The sequence below is a fragment of the Anarhichas minor genome, unplaced genomic scaffold (assembly GCF_050575085.1).
Source record: "Anarhichas minor isolate MPS153535 unplaced genomic scaffold, ASM5057508v1 ptg000024l, whole genome shotgun sequence".
Lineage (NCBI taxonomy): Eukaryota > Metazoa > Chordata > Actinopteri > Perciformes > Anarhichadidae > Anarhichas > Anarhichas minor.
In genome coordinates, this window is record NW_027466470.1 from 15,510,740 (window position 1) to 15,528,241 (window position 17,502).

At 41.9% G+C, this 17,502-nt stretch overlaps 1 protein-coding gene across 2 annotated transcripts in view; it reads right to left on the reverse strand.

Moving 5' to 3' along the window:
* The window catches only part of eif2b3 (eukaryotic translation initiation factor 2B, subunit 3 gamma), a 28,960-nt gene extending 11,738 nt beyond the window's left edge, over positions 1 to 17,222 (reverse strand). Inside the window, exons 1-5 of one of the 2 annotated variants that reach the window (XM_076097704.1) lie at positions 17,203 to 17,222; positions 16,116 to 16,281; positions 13,600 to 13,754; positions 7,415 to 7,574; positions 7,009 to 7,120 (exon numbers count right to left, since the gene is read on the reverse strand). In XM_076097704.1, coding sequence (XP_075953819.1) covers positions 7,009 to 7,120; positions 7,415 to 7,574; positions 13,600 to 13,754; positions 16,116 to 16,263 — 575 coding nt within the window. In that variant the 5' untranslated portion in view covers positions 16,264 to 16,281; positions 17,203 to 17,222. The other variant, XM_076097705.1, reaches the window with a different exon arrangement.
* Positions 17,223 to 17,502: the final 280 nt, after the last annotated feature.

A 17,502-nucleotide genomic window follows, 5' to 3' on the forward strand; every position in this document is an offset into this window, starting at 1 on the left:
CAGGGCGCATTGTTCCTAAAAGGAGCATACCGGTGCTTTTACATGTTTTAGTCCATTTGCGAATCACATATACAGTGGGTACGGAAAGTATTCAGACCCCTTTACATTTTTCACTCTTTTTTCATTGCAGCCATTTGCTAAAATCAAAAAAGTTCATTTTATTTCTCATTAATGTACACTCAGCCCCCCATCTTGACAGAAAAAACAGAAATGTAGAAATATTTGCAAATTTATTAAAAAAGAAAAACTGAAATATCACATGGTCATAAGTATTCAGACCCTTTGCTGTGACACTCATATTTAACTCACATGCTGTCCATTTCTTCTGATCCTCCTTGAGATGGTTCTACTCCTTCATTGGAGTCCAGCTGTGTTTAATTAAACTGATTGGACTTGATTAGGAAAGGCACACACCTGTCTATATAAGACCTTACAGCTCACAGTGCATGTCAGAGCAAATGAGAATCATGAGGTCGAAGGAACTGCCCAAGGAGCTCAGAGACAGAATTGTGGCAAGGCACAGATCTGGCCAAGGTTACAAAAGAATTTCTGCAGCACTCAAGGTTCCTAAGAGCACAGTGGCCTCCATAATCCTTAAATGGAAGAAGTTTGGGACGACCAGAACTCTTCCTAGACCTGGCCGTCCAGCCAAACTGAGCAATCGTGGAAGAAGAGCCTTGGTGAGAGAGGTAAAGAAGAACCCAAAGATCACTGTGGCTGAGCTCCAGAGATGCAGTAGGGAGATGGGAGAAAGTTCCACAAAGTCAACTATCACTGCAGCCCTCCACCAGTCGGGGCTTTATGGCAGAGTGGCCCGACAGAAGCCTCTCCTCAGTGCAAGACATATGAAAGCCCGCATAGAGTTTGCCAAAAAACACATGAAGGACTCCCAGACTATGAGAAATAAGATTCTCTGGTCTGATGAGACCAAGATTGAACTTTTTGGCATTAATTCTAAGCGGTATGTGTGGAGAAAACCAGGCACTGCTCATCACCTGCCCAATACAATCCCAACAGTGAAACATGGTGGTGGCAGCATCATGCTATGGGGGTGTTTTTCAGCTGCAGGGACAGGACGACTGGTTGCAATTGAAGGAAAGATGAATACGGCCAAGTACAGAGATATCCTGGAAGAAAACCTCTTCCAGAGTGCTCTGGGCCGAAGGTTCACCTTCCAACAAGACAATGACCCTAAGCACACAGCTAAAATAACAAAGGAGTGGCTTCGGAACAACTCTGTGACCATTCTTGACTGGCCCAGCCAGAGCCCTGACCTAAACCCAATTGAGCATCTCTGGAGAGACCTGAAAATGTCTGTCCACCAACGTTCACCATCCAACCTGACGGAACTGGAGAGGATCTGCAAGGAAGAATGGCAGAGGATCCCCAAATCCAGGTGTGAAAAACTTGTTGCATCATTCCCAAGAAGACTCATGGCTGTACTAGCTCAAAAGGGTGCTTCTACTCAATACTGAGCAAAGGGTCTGAATACTTGTGACCATGTGATATTTCATTTTTTCTTTTTTTAACAAATTTGCAAAATTTCTACATTTCTGTTTTTTTCTGTCAAGATGGGGTGCTGAGTGTACATTAATGAGAAATAAAATTAACTTTTTTGATTTTAGCAAATGGCTGCAATGAAACAAAGAGTGAAAACTTTAAAGGGGTCTGAATACTTTCCGTACCCACTGTAGGCCTTCCATTACTGCTCACCAGCTTTCAAAGCATGCTGCACTGATTTAGATTATTAAAGTTGTAAAAGCAGATTGATTTGAAAAGTCTGTGCCTCGTTACCACACAACAATAGCGTAACTTTGACTAAATTAAAAGCAGATGACGGTTCACTGTTTATATGTGAAGATCCTGAGCGGGCCGATCTATGTTTTCAAACTGAAATCAGTTGAAACTAAATCTGAGATTCTATGTTATTTTACAGGCAAAACATAAATACATGCATATTCTTTTATTTAGTGTTTTGACGATGATGGTGGGGAGCATCGTCTAAAGTGTTCTCTCAAATCTGGGTTACTGGTGACTGAAAAGTCCATGGCATGTGATTCAGATCATTTGGCTCAACATACCGATACCCTCCTGGGGATCAAATAAAGTATTTATTTTACGTTTCTTTTTTAATTTGACCTTTATTTAACCAAATAAGTAAATTGAGAACCAGTTCTCATTAACAATGACGACCTGTCCAAAAAGGCAAGTCGTTACAAACGAATCTCGTACAAAGATTACATCATAATATGTACAATAAATAAATAACAAACAAACGGTTGCAGCGGTCACAGTCTATCGTTTGTAATGAGTTGTTGGAGGACGGTGACGGAATGAGGGTGTGGAGTTTTAGCTTCTTTTGTGGCCGAAGGCGGTGCAGAACGTTTTGAATGACCGTGTTGATTAAATTGCTGGAGCGTAAATTGCGGTTCCTGTTGGAGATGGTGAGTAGAGAGCGGAGGTATGTGGGGGGTTTCACCAATGATAGTTTTATAGATGAACTGATACCAGGGGATTAATCTGCGGCTGTGGAGTGACGGCCAGTTGACTAGAGACTGATTTCTGATTCTAATCGGAAGCATTTTCATTTATTAAGCTTCTCTACTTGTATTTATGGTTTTTCTTTAATTTGTCAACCATCTGTATATACATATCGGTTCTACTAATGAACCTGTTATTGTTGCTATCGGTATCTTTTGATTTAGCCGGCGCCACCAGCACTAGTCTACCAAACCATCACCAGCAGTGCCAGTAACGGGACCATAAACTGAAAACACCTGTGTGGGTGTTCAGAGACTTTAAAACTCCTCTTTAACATGCACAGAGAAATTTCTAATTATGAATAAATGTCAAATAAAGTCTATCTGCCATGACCCAAGATAGGATACGGAAAATGGTGAATGATGCAACCCCTCTACCTCTCACTTCCTTCCTCTCTCTTTCATCAAACACTCTTCTCTACAATGTTGACCTTTCTCCTTTTAACTCTCCCCGTCTTAACCAGGCCTGCACTATAACTAGAGTGACTCAGGAGGATTGCCTCGTCACACATATTTCACAACCAAATGCTGAAAGCGTGTGTGTGTGTGTGTGGTTCCGTCTGTTTGGCTATTTTATTAAAAAGCATAAAAACACATGTGCGAGCACAGACACGCTCTGCAGGTGTTTGTCAAATGTATTTATTCAAACAACATTTCCCAGGTGTGCGCCTGCGTGTGTGTGTGTGTGTGTGCATCTGTATCGTGGGCTTAAAGCGGAATTTATGGGAACACCCAGCATGTGACATCACCGTTTGGCATCTGGGGGCACGAGTCAAGAGCAGGAACAGGTGCTCTTAAAAGTGAAGGGCAGCATGGTGAAGAACAGGTATAAGGGATGTGCAGCACTTCAGGCTTCACAAAAACATGGTGAACAGCAGTGTTGGTTCTGCCCACTGGACCTCATCTGACCACTGCCATTAATTATATGAATCCAGCCACCGAATGAATTCTTTTTGACATTAGCAGAACACTCTTAATTTCATGAAGAAAAAAAAAGCAAACCAAAAATAGTTTGACTTGACACTGAGCCACAGCCTGTTTTTAAGATGTCAAAGGACTTGATTTTAGTAGAGTGGAAACTGCTGGGTCACATGCACGAGGACGACGAGGGAGTATCACAGTACAGGTGCTACACCCTAATGAAGGAAATGGTTTCAGCCATTTGGAAAGTAACTCAGAGGATGATTAGACATGATCTCAGTCACTCAAATTACACATTCAATACCTAAATATAACAGATGTGCCAAAAAAACATTTTCTCGAGAATACTATGACGTGTGCCTCATACACACGGCATAGAAAAACACCGAGCACTGGCCACATACCACTTTATTCATTTACACATTTGGCAGAATGCAACAAACATCTTGTGTTTCCCAAACGAGGGTAAACATGTTGCTCTTCCAGCAACGTCACGTGACTTCTGGTTGCTGCGAGTGCTGTACACCTCGGTGTCAAGTGGAGCAGGAATTTAGTGTCTCTGCAGGCGAGGATGACTCAACACTTGGATTAATGATGGACTGCTAAAGTACCACGAAAGTCCTCAGTGGAAGAGAGGAGTCACATCTCTCTCTCTCTCGCGCGCGCAAACACACGCAGCATCGTGTCTTATTTAGTTAAACTAAAACCCCACAGCGGACGATGACTCAGGCACAGCAGAACGACCGTTAATTCTCTCATTAGTCAGGTTTCCACTCCAGAGCCAGCAGGGCTAAAAGAGCTTACGACTCATCCAGAGCATGGCGTCCAAAACAAAATGCGTGTGATTCCCTTAATACCATGCAAGGCTTAAAAGATGCTTCCTTAATTGAGCTGGCTCGCATATTTCAGCGCAGATGGACCTGCAGGTGTGGTGCAGTTACTCTTGATGACTGACCAGCACATCTTATATATACAGAATCCTATTTAGTGCATAAAATGTCACCAAGTCAGATCTTGAAATTGAGATTTTGTCGAACAAACAATCAGAAACAACGCATCGCATTTGAGAAGCCGTTACCAGCGTGCGTTGGGCTTTTTTGTTTAATAAATGGCAAATACTCGATCGTTTCAGGCCTAATGTTTATGTTTTGAGATTTCATAAATGTTGAAGAAAGGCTAAAGAAAAAGGAAAATGAAAACCAGACTAACACATATGCCAGCATTTGGATTTTAGGTTTTAAAGCCTACCAAATGATTCACAGATTCTGACATTAAAAAAAATAAATAAAAAAAACTATAACGAGCCAGCAAGTAAACAAATATCCATAAAACAAATAAAGCCGATGCACAACAGAACAGAAGAGTGTATGAATACAAGATAATATTGATTAACTTTCCCTTTATGGCTTCCAGTAGCAGCATATGTTGATGGTACATTTAGTACCAGGTACAGTAACATAAAGGTTACACATTAAAACAGTTTGTTCCTAATGTAATCATGCCCTGTTGTTGAACTGCAATGGAAGTTATTACAGTTGTGGAAGGTGCAGCGTGTGGTGTTTGTGCTGATTGGGCCGGTTTCAGCCCGTCTGTCTCGTGCAATCATTGCAAACAGATGCACAAAAACTCCAGGTCCAATATCTTAAAAAGGTCAATGCACTTAAGATCTGCTTCTCAAAAATGTGATGCAACCTTTTATAGCTTCCCTGCTTTGTTTATTATTATTTTACAAGCAACCATGTTACCATCATAGTAAAGACACATGATGGAGAAGTATGGACGTGTTTAATACTGACTGTAATTTAATGACACTACCTCAATGGTTCTGCTTGAGTCTTTCTCACGATTCAAACTATTTTTATTTGGAATCGGCCAATTAACACGCAGCCAACAGTTCCTCCAGGCCTGCGTCCAAGAGACCCTGACAGGTGGAGCTGTAACGTAGGAGGGGAAGCTCTGCTGGAGTCCTTTCACACCGTTTTAAGCGATTTCCAGGTCAAACTATCTCACATGTGCAGAATGTTTTGAGCGAACACTCCACCATGTGGAAAACGTAAAGAAGGAGAGGAGAAAAAAAAGAGCACAGGATTGAGGACGAACAAGGATGAAAGAATGGATAAACAAACAGATGTATGGTATGACGCACAGAATAAGGGAGAGATGCTTAAAAGAACGAAGTGAAGAGGGAAAAAGAATTATGACTTTAGTCGAGAAAAAAAACTAAACAAGATCCACGTTTGACCATTGGATTGGTGGGCACTGTGAGGAGTGCATTCAATGTATTCAAATCTTCATTTTGAACAAGGATGAAAGAGTGAATCGTGTGGACGGTGGCACAGCACTGATGGCTGAAGAGAATGAATTGGAACTGGAAGCAAATAAACTGGAGATTTAATGCTCTGTACAAAAGACCCAGCTGGGATCAAACTGGTGAGCACAAATGTTCCATGAATGAGACTGTGTGCACGTGTAAAATACAAATTATAAAAGGAAGGCACCTGTAGTGTGCGTATGACGTGCCATGACGAAATGACCTCTGACTGGATGGTACTGATGTGCAAAACAGTCAGATCTTGTAAAACTACCCAGTGATGTTATATATTTAAAAAAAAAAAAATAATTAAAAAAACACAACTCTGGAATTTATTCTGCCATGTGTTACCGTCTGCATAAATACTGTACGTGGAGAGATTTGTCTTGTATGGTTGTGTGACGCATGTGTGTGTATAAATGATCAGAGGTGATTTAAAAGTTCTAAGTCCTTCAACGTAAGCCATAAATGTTTAGCTGTGGGCTCGTGTTTCCATAACACAGATGACAACGTGGGAGTGTTTTCTCTCCATCAATGTCCACCCCGAGGTTTCTGTGTGTGTGTTCATACAAGCATTTCTTTCTGTGTGTGTGTGTGTGTGTGTGTGTGGCTGAAGATTTCTCTGTGCAGGGAAGCTTGCAAGCAGCTGCTCTGGCCCCCCTCTTATTGGCCAGAATTTACAGTGGCTTTGGCTCCATGAAGTATTTACGAGCTCCCAAAACACCCGCTCTCACACATACATGCATTTTAGGACTCAGAAAGGAAAACCTACCTAGAGTACTCTTCCTGTAACAGAAATCCCACACACCCGCCACAGAGCCTTTCAGCCTAAAACACACTGACTCTGATCTAAACCTAATCACAGAACATATTTATCCCAAACACTGATCGTTTAACGGTCGGCTCACCTAATTACCAAAAGTATTTTCTCACCAGCGATATTTAGCCATGAATATAACACAACGTTGCAATAGAGGAGTCCACAGGATTTGTTGTGAACGGTTTTCACTTGTTTCTACTGGAGAAACTGTCCCTTTAAAACGGTTCACAACAAGGGCTGTTGATTATTATATATTGAGTATTTTCTACATGTGATTTACTATAGTGGGGTGGGGGGGAGATATCTCAAAATTAAACCAAACCTATCTGCATGGATAGATAGAGATAAAAGCACTCGAGGTAAGAGATAAAATATGTTTTTGTAATCCAGATAAACCCATTTTTAAAATGACTTACTTCCTCATGATAGACTTCCTAATTGACAGCCCGTCCTCCAGATCTGCCTCATTGGCTATGAACAGCAGCCTCTTCCCTGACTGATCCACTCCCACAAAGTCTCTCTGTTCACCTGGGGGGGAAAAAATACACAATATGTAATGTTAACACAAAACAATGGAGGCTAAGAGTAAGTGACACATTTAGCAATTTAAGTTTGGTTGAATTTATGAGGAAGCCCGTTTCCTCTCTTAAATATTTGGGGCATAGGCCATTGCATATGAATGACGAGCATTAAGACCTTCACTGAAATGAATTCTTTAAGTGTAAATATATAATGACCAATCACACATCCTATCAGAATCATGGCATGCAGGTAATGTCTGCAGTAACTGTGTCTTCCCCTGTGATTACTTTTTCTTCTTACCTGTCTTTTTCTTGCCCTTCTGGCCTGGGACCGTCTCTGTGAACTCATGGGCGTTGCTCATCAGCATGGCCAGTGTTGCATTGTGGGCTCTGAACAGGTCGACCACCTCGTGAAGCGCCACATCTGTTATCAGGTCACAGCTCACCACCAGGACGTCCGTCTGAAGAGGGAGGTCGGGTGGAACGAGACAGTAAAGTGAGACGGTGTATAAATAAGATGTGACAAAAGGACCATAACATACTGGGTCTCTCAGGCTTTCAAATGGAAGTTTCTGGCTTGTCCTCTATTTTTGGAACCGAATCTTCCCGCCTGTTGTGAATTTGCAGACATTTCCATTGTCTCCCCTGCAAACACGTACAAAATGCATAAGATATAGCTTGAAGGGCGAGTCGTGTTTACAAAGTGAGGTTTCCTCACTCACGAAAGTCGTCTCAGCGCGCACGCAGACTACACATAAATATATGTGGCGACATCGCTCCACATAAACACCTCAGGACATGAGAGCTTGAACTGGGTTATTTCAATACTCACAACAGAAATTGGCTCACCGAGACGGAGTTTGAGACAGACACAGATGGAGGAGAATGAAGAAATAACTGTTCTTGGTCAACAGTGGGCTCCTCCTTGGTAGCACTGCTTGTACACCAGCCAAACCGTTATCAATGTTTTAAGAAAGCGTCTGGTTCTCATCATCTGATTCAACTCCTTTGTTTGAAAGTGAGCTGTATTGTTGAAATGCTGCCTCATCATCCTTTAGCTACACGTGTACAGTGACATCACAGCAATGAATGCAAACAAATAACTTCAAATTAAAACTTGCAACATTAGAAGATGAATGAAGTTCCCAACAACAGAAAACCGGCTTATAGGACCAAACAATAGTTGAGCTGCTACAAATAACAAAAGGCCACAGTGACAACGTAAAAAACAGCTTTAGCTGGAAATGTTGCACTATTGGAACTACTTTGATATTGAACCGGGCGGTATGACCTGATCAGCAACAGTTTGCAAAATGCAATTTATATTTTGCTCAACCCTTTTGCACGATAGTTGTAATTCTCCATTCATTGTTTCAAACAGTGCTGGACAGAGGTTTACTTTTCAGCCTGTGAGCGATCACATCTCTGAAAAAAATAAGTGGGTGAAATAAATCAAGGCCACCTCTAAATTTGTAAATATTTTTTATAATTGTTTTCTATTATCCTGGCAGAGAATGACAGAATATCACATAAATAACTTCCTATCTCACTCTTTCACCAAGGACAACAAAGCTAGGTCGCCCGACTTTAAGCACCTTCCTATGAACTGATCCAAAAGCAGCACCGCTCTGACATCATGATGCAAACAGAATAAGGATCTTGGTGCTTGATTTCCAAAACCCAAATGACAAAAGACACTCGTATTTAAGAAACCCTCCATCATTTGCCAAAGAAGGCCAGAGAAAGAATATTCTTTAAGAATTTCACACTTCAGAGATTATTTCCATCATAAACTAAAACTCAAACTATGCTCAGCGTTCCAGCCGTATAATAATAATGTGTAAACCAATCTAGGTCTGTATATCAATACACAGCTTGTGAATCCCATAGAGATATCACTTACTCTACCACCAACGACAGGGAGCACAAAACAGACATCAATCCTATGAACTGGCCTCCACGGACGTTACATGTCTGCCTGTGTGTGTGTGTGTGTGTGTTTACATGTGGGTGCGCCCACATTTGTGTGTCTGTGTGCGGTATCCATCTGTCTGTCCTGTGATGAAGGCTGTCAGCATAAGACTTAATCCCACCATTAGCACCAGCCGCCGTAACGACAGAGACATCTTTACTATGTCTGTGACGGAGGGAAGAAGGAAAAGAAAGAGTGAGAGATTTGGGGGGGGGGGGGGGGGGGTGTAAGGAAGATAAACTGGTTAGTAAAAAATCAACCTGTCAAAAATGAAGAAAGAAAAAGAGAGGAACATTGGAAGTATAATAAGGAAAAGATGGAAGGGGGAAAGAGTGAAGAGAAAATAGATGATGGGAGGCGCTGGCGAAACTTAATGTACTGCATTCACTGAAGCACATCAGTGTATAAGTATATAGCTCAAGTAAAAAGATGCATTTTAAAATATTTAAGAAAACACAACCAAAACACCTCAACTGTTTAGCCTGATTAAGAAAAATGAATGAATGAATGAAGAAACCAATAACACTACAGCGGTACACATCTGTTTTTCTGTCTACTACATTCTGAAATTGGAGAGGAAGCCCTTTAACACTTCACCATTTCACTTGAAATACGTGAAAATTATGAAGCGGTATGGAAACTACAAAGGATTAAAGAATTCACTTGATTTTGTAAGTAACGAACACTAAGGGTGAATGTTGAAGAGCTGAGCTCTCCGTGTGCGAGTGTGTGTGCAGAGGGCCGGTATCAGTGGGGTCAGGGGTCGTGGAGTTGACCTAGAGGTAACTCCCAGCGTAACCTGGTCGGGACCTGGCGACAGGAAGCTGCCACGGCAAAGCTGGAGGTGTCTGCAGGAGATCTACTGACACTGAAACTCAGAGACCTTTCAACTCTCCTCTCCAACACACACACACACATGTTCTGAACCAGAGCACACAAGTATGCGCGCACACAGACACACACAAAAACATGCACAATCCCCATACACAGGCACACACACACACTCAGGCGACAGCAGAGTGGAGTCAGCTGGGGAGACAGAGACACTTTGGCCTTTCAACAGCCAGGATCTCTGGACAGGTCAGGACCACACACACTGATGCACAAACACACACACACACACACACACGGACACACACTTGTCCCAGTGGTCCAAAACTTCTGATTACACAATCTCGACCCACTTTAACAATACTTGGAAACTCTGTATGCAATGTGATTGTGTCCATTTTGTTTTGGAGCTTGCCTGATGAAGGCCTTTTTAATCAAATAATATCTACACAGGATTTTTAAGTGAGAAAGCTAGCAGCGAGAAAGCTAGCAGCGGGAAAGCTAGCAGCGGGATAGCTAGCAGCGAGATAGCTAGCAGCGGGATAGCTAGCAGCGAGATAGCTAGCAGCGGGAAAGCTAGCAGCGGGATAGCTAGCAGCGAGATAGCTAGCTGCGAGAAAGCTAGCAGCTTATAATAAAGCGAATTTAAAATCTATTAGGAAATATTTTTAACAAAAAAATTAAATAAGTACTTATCCCGCTACAAATCAACACCCAAGTCTGCAGCTTTATGCAGATTTCAGTTTTCTTCTCTTGTTTTCGGTTGGCTGATGTGGGCGAGTTAAGTCGACTGTAACCTCTCCCCATGTATATGACGGCAAACTGCTCCTTATTTATGAACTAAAATTACATTTACAGAAGAGGAATAATAAAATGAACTGGCCATACATTTTAAGAGTCTCAGATGGTATTGCGTATGAGAGTGAACGTGTCTTTCCTGGATTTACTCGTGGATGTGTCATGAGAACAGAACACTGTTCCAAGATGGCTCCCATACAATTCATACGATCTTCTCATTCATCATGTCCTTAGCAAATATTAAAGCAGTGCATTTCCACCACCACCTGATCCTTTGTGCCCAAACCTCGGCTTAACATAGAAAACGTAAACTATTGTGTGTCACAGGAAGGATGAAAAGGGTGGTTTGGAGGTTGGAGAGCAAGGTGGTTCAAAACAAGTCTCATCTAAGCACGTTTGCCGTGTCCACCTCAGATGAAAAGCCTCGGGTCCATCTCTCACTTGGCTCTCCCTCTTCACCTTTTGTCTCGCGTCTCACACGCTGACTAACATGTGTAGACCGAAGGTGATCCTTTGAATCTGGACCGCCGACGTATATGTAGTTCCATTCGCCTGCACACACTCAGGTGATTAAGCCTGACGTCAAAGAGGCTTTAAGCACACAAAGCAAAAAGTGCACGAAAAGCACTCCTTTCACTGGTTGGGCTTATTGTGAAAGACCTAAGTAATAATCAGGCACATCCCTCAACTTTTGTTGTAACCTTGCAGTTTGAAGAGGGAACAAAATAAAATATGCTGCCTGTAATCTCTCTTTTCAATAATCAAGAGGAATGACCTGCTCCGCTCACCCACGGTGCACACGGATTCCTGTAAGTATGTAAGTTTGATAGGCTACACCAAATCCCCTCATGGGAGGGTGTTTGTGTAAAGAGATGAGTGAGTGAGTGAGTGAGTGAGTGAGTGAGTGTGTGTGTGTGTGTCTATACTGTACTCATGCGTCACTTTGACAGTTTGAGTGATCTCTGTGCTGGGATTTGGCAAGCCATGGTTACAGTTCCTCACTCATCACCCTCCAGTGTGCAAGTGTGTGTAACTCAATGCCTCTAATCGAGCTGACTGCTCAAAGGATTAGGGACTCGACTATTCTCAATGGGAGCATGCTGGAGCTAGTAAGTGTGTGTGTGTGTGTACGTGTGTGGTTATACTATGCATGCATGGATCAAAAAACTCTTGAGCAAAGAGAATAATAAGTATTTGTACAGACCCATTCAAATGCCAGAGGAAAAAAAACAAAACATTAAACTCACTTGTCACAACAAATTCGGCATTTAAAGTGTTTGATTTATTCGTTTCCAAAAGCAAAGCCGACTGATTTCGCTCTGAACAATTTAATGAGCGGCCTTATGCCTTCAAGTGTACGCTTCATGTGCCACGCTCTAAACAGAGAAGGTATCAGGAAGCGATTTTTCAACCGAGACTGTTGGAAGTGGGAATTCTTGTAAATTTGATTGTTTCATTTATTTATTTATTTTTTGGGGATATTACAGCAGAGAACTGCCGGTAAAATGTTTCAAATGACTGCAGTTAACTTGTCTTTTTCAATTACATTTTTTTTCTTTTTATTTGTAAATGGTTCAGAATCGTAGAGGATGAAGGATGATTGTGATTCTTAGGTAGATCATTATTTCCCTCTAGACATTGTCGAGAAACCAAACAGGAAGCAGCAATTATAACGTAAAGTACAGCCGTCTATATACTCAACGTTACCGAGCCAACCCCAAGCAATCATTGATAGTCCTACATTAAACAAGGGCAAATGCTTCAAAAAGTACGTCAACACAAAACCTCATACAAACATGTCTTCGTGGTCTCTGGGGGTCTGTCAGAACCGTGGCATATAAAGAGGGACGACATTTACCCGAACTAATCCAAACACAAATGTTGCGCAGATGTGCATGACTACAGGAAGAGAATAAATGGTGCACTGGGTAAACTGGCAGCACAGCGAGTTTGAGTCTTAACCATGACCTCATCTGCTTAGAGAGAATTGGATGAAGGGAGGGATGTGTGTGTGTGTGTGTGTGTGTGTGTGTGTGTGTGTGTGTGTGTGTGTGTGTGTGTGTGTGTGTGTGTGTGTGTGTGGGGGGGGGGGGGTCAGCAGGCAGGATACAGAGGGGGGTCTGGAAATTGGGGTTGAGGGTCATGGATGCCATGTCGGCATGTGTAAATGCGTGCGTCTGTGCGTGTTTGTGTGTGTGTTTTAAAAAGGTGAAATGAGGCACTTCGGCAGCCTTGACCATATGGAAAGGCACGGATCAGTTGTCACCCAGCGGTACACACAACGCCCGCCTAACCCCCCCCCCCCCCCACAACTTCTCTCTCAATGTTTTTCTAGAGGGTCGACATTACACAAGAAAACTGGCTTACAAAACAATGGCATTGTTGAGTGTATAAGTGTTGGCTCCTCCCCTTCCTCCACATAATAAAGCAATTATCACTTGTTCATTACTAACAGCTTAGCCACGTTATCTTGCTCAAATTAAGGTCGCGATGTGTAAACAACAATTAATTAACAATGCTGGAACACTTCAGTCTTTCCAAGGAACTGGCATTCTTTTTATAAATTCACAAAAAGTCTGTTTTCTGTTATTGTATTGATCCAAAACACACAACATGAAGGTCAGAGTGAATTCATTAAGATGAGTGTGGGGGGGGGGGGGGGGGGGAGACAAAGTGTGTCTTCCTTATTCTGGACATTAGTTAATCAAGAAAAACAACAACAATTCAAAACTAAATTCAAAAAAAATACTAACTATTCAAAGTGATTGAGGTGTGTGCATGTAAACTTTAAATAAACCCTGAAAGACTATTCTGTTGGTGAGAGGTTGATATGGTGGCATGCTACACTCAGTTAGCGGTCTGTACACACAAAGACACACACACACCTTGATCTTCCGCTGGATGTGTCTGAGAGCGTCTGCGGTGCCCATGTCTCCGTCTTCCTGGATGCAAACCACGTCCAGTTTCATCTTCACGTCCTTCATTTTAGGGTCTGTGCCCATCATCCTTTGGACCTCTTTGGTGGTGATCACGATCACCTCTGAAAACACAGGTCACAGAAAATCAGTATGAAGACCTCAGCAGATCGCTGCAACAATGTCAAGGTAACTCTGCAGTGCTCCAGGATTGTCCTTTAAGTTAAGCGCTCCTTTCTTGCACATTAAGCGTTGCATCACTGCGCCTAAAATCTTTTTCTCACTGAAATTCATTTTTAAAAAACGTACACGTCTTCAGAAAGCAATAAAACACGTCATGCTGCCCACTAAAGCCTGATGTCCAATATAGTTTGCTCCGAAAACAAAGTCAAATCTTTACGATGGTTATGACATTTCTTAAAAACTTCCCTCGACCTCTATTTTTGAGGGAAAAAATAAATAGTAAAAATGACGGTCTTCCTCTCTGATCCTTAATTGAATGAGAGACGCCATCTGGACCTACAGCTTTAGGTGAACCTAAATGTTAATCCCTGCTCACACAGATCTGATAACGCAACACCTTAAATCGGTACAAAGATCTAGTCCATTTGCCTATAATACATCCTAAACATTACATCAGGCTAAGACCACTGCTCCCTTGTATTTATAAAGTTGGTGATAACATTAAAAGACCACTTTGTGAATTTGGAACATTGCAGAGTCCGTCTGCTTTAATTTGCCTTGTCTGCATAAAATGTTTTCTACCGGGCATTTGTTCACTCTAGCTGTGTCAGCCTAGTAAAAGCAAATTGCAGGGCTTTGGCTAGCTGGCTGCAGACAGTAAACTGCTGGCCACACAGGATGATTATGTATAGAAACCTAGTTTTATTTAGGGTAGTGAGGACCTACAGGCTTTTTATAACAAACAGCCCTGTTTACTGGCAAGAACAGCATACTGCAACAAATCCCTTTATAAGCCCAGAGGTTGAGGACCTACTGCACGCTGCAGCACAAGAGGCGAACAATCGAGACAGGAAATGCACACCTGACACGGGCTGATGATGTGTGATGACAAGCTGGTGAAATTATGACTGGAAAAAGCAGCAGAGTTGTAAACTTGTTAAATGCAGCGAAAGGAGCAAAGTTGCTGAGAGCACTCGCGTCTTCTGTATCGGTACCAAACAGAAAAGCTACCCAATTGGTAATTAAAATAAAAACATTTAAGTTTGTCTGATCTTCTCAGTCAACTTGTGTTATATCACAGGGAAATATGCAACAATATCGGTCTTATTTAAGTATCTCAGAAACATTTGCTCTCAAAAAAAAAAAATGTAAATATGTAAAAGGGACGGCCATTTTTACTTGGGGTTTTAAACCAGTAATTTTACCGATACATTACTTGTGTTTAAACAGAAAACAATAGGAGTAGAATTACATTCAAATCAACGTGGCAGGACGGAAAGTGAAGCGAACATTTTTATACTTTTGCAATTGCAAACAATGTAGTTTTGGCTCCGGAGAGGTACAAGCTTTTTATTTATCCCCAGCCAGCTACGACAACATTTCACGGCCCCACTGACTTGTGTTGTTGTCACCATAACAACTAACAACAATCACCATTTTATTTTGTACTTGTCAAATGACCACGGTGTCTGTTCTACTCCTATTCTATTTCTATGGTTTAAAATGAAAAAGTTACAGTCCTTGAGTTTGAACAGGAGGTGATCTTTTCTCTTCAAGTTCCTCTTTCTCCACATTAACGCTGAAATGACGTTTGCACATTTTTTTCGTTCCAGGTCCTCCAAGAGGGCCACATAAACGTACAGTAGAAGTACGGGCTGTATTTCTGCTTCTTTACAGTTCATGTGGAAACCAACCAAGAATGCCAACGCTCTCCTGTAACACTTTCCGACCCCGTCACACAGTCTGGATGGAGGGCCACAACCATCCGATCCAATTAATGTGAGGCTCTGACGAGGAAATGTTACATTACCAGAGCACATCGTTTCTAAAAGCCATCTTTTATCATGTAAATCATGTGAAGGATGAAATACAAATTATGCTCACATTCCATAATGAGGACAAAAAATAAGACTGAGAGCGAAAGACAAACTATTTCTTTTTTTTTTTTTATTGTTTTAACTTTTTTCCTGCACCCCGACACAGGTGTTTTCAATTACTCTGGCTGATTAGACCTCTGGTCAGGTTGAAGGAGGGCAGGTCAATAAAGATGTCCCGCACTAAATGGTGCTACAAAAGTAAAAAGGACAGTGAGGTAGATGTCAATCAAGCACAGTCCTGAGAAGAGGACTAATTAGGCAACATCATGTCTAATTGAGTATTTTTTGGCGTAGTGACATTTTTAGGACAGCATCCTTAGACCTGCTGATAACATGAACCTTCTCATAGTATTTATTAGTAGTGGGAGCAGTAATAGGGATATCAGATGTGGTCGTTTCCGTAGAAGAAGTACTTGGAGCTCTCACCTTCAAAGCCCACCCTCTCCAGCAGGTTCAGCGGGTACCACATGAGGGGCTTGTTGCCCACAGGCAGCATTGGTTTGGGGGTGTTGTATGTCAGATCCGGCATGCGAGAACCCCCGCCAGCCGCCATCAACACCGCCTGGAGCTCCATGATGTTCGCTGGGGAGAGCTAAAAGAGAGGGACAAACAGATAGATTAATAGTTATATCCATGTAAACTGAAAACCTACCACAACTCAGATTAATATGTGTTAATGTGTATTCACATAGAGGCTTGTATGCGCCTAAGTGGCCCTGGGAAAGTTTTGATGAGGCAGCTCTGAGGGTCAGTATCTTACCAAAGCCTTATTACACCTGCTGGTAATGAATTCAATAAGTCATTGTTGGTGACTTGGCACTAAAGCTAAATTAATATTACACACTGAAAAAGGTGCAAATAGTTTTTTTCTTTACATTCACATGATCAAAATACAAAACACATGGTACACTCTCTAAAAGTATGCTTTTTTAAATTTCCGACAAGCAAGTGTGCCAGTTTCAACACAGCATGTAGTCATAACACATTAAAATACAGCGCTATTACAACAAGTTTACTGTATGTTGTACTGTGAACGCATATCTCTCGCATATATGTCACATGAATCATAAGGCACGCGGCATTTCTTTCTACGTTATGTCAAAATTAAACTTACACTTATCTTGATATAACTAACGTTAGCGGTACACTGGCATTATACTGTCAAGGCACACTTCCAGCTAGATCTACAAAAGGGCATCAACAAAGAGGCGGCATTCTCATGCTGACTCGCTCAGTGGTTAATAATTGAGTCTAAATGTAACGTTACCTGTCAGTGATCCCTATTAATGTGCAGCTGCTTGAAATGACAGCAACGGTCGACGCATGTGAAGTTGGCTGCTGTCACTGTTGTTAGCACTTAGCTAACGATTAGTACAGAGCAGCAAACCGATACCGCTGCTGCACCGACAGCTCGCGAGCAGCTGGACACGTCCGCTGAGCAGCAAACACCCACTCGGACAAGCGTCGGTGGGCAGAAGTTAAATTACTCGTTCAACTATTTGACAGAGCTTACGTGAAATGAGCTAGCAGCTAGCATCGAATGATGACACCTGGGTGCTTTCAGTGAAATGCGTCCGTGTAGGAAACTACTTCCTCCGAGAAGTGGTTCCTACAGAGAAGTGATTATTTGCATTTTAAAACAACTTAATATTCCACACTAGTGAACATTTGTCCTTGACTTTGCCTGCAACCAATGGTGTAAGAAATAGCATAAAATACAGCGTAAAAGTAGCAATACCCCAAGTGAAGAAAATGTACTTAAAGTAGAGTAAAAGTACTCATTAGGCAGAATGGCCCCTATTATTGGATCAAT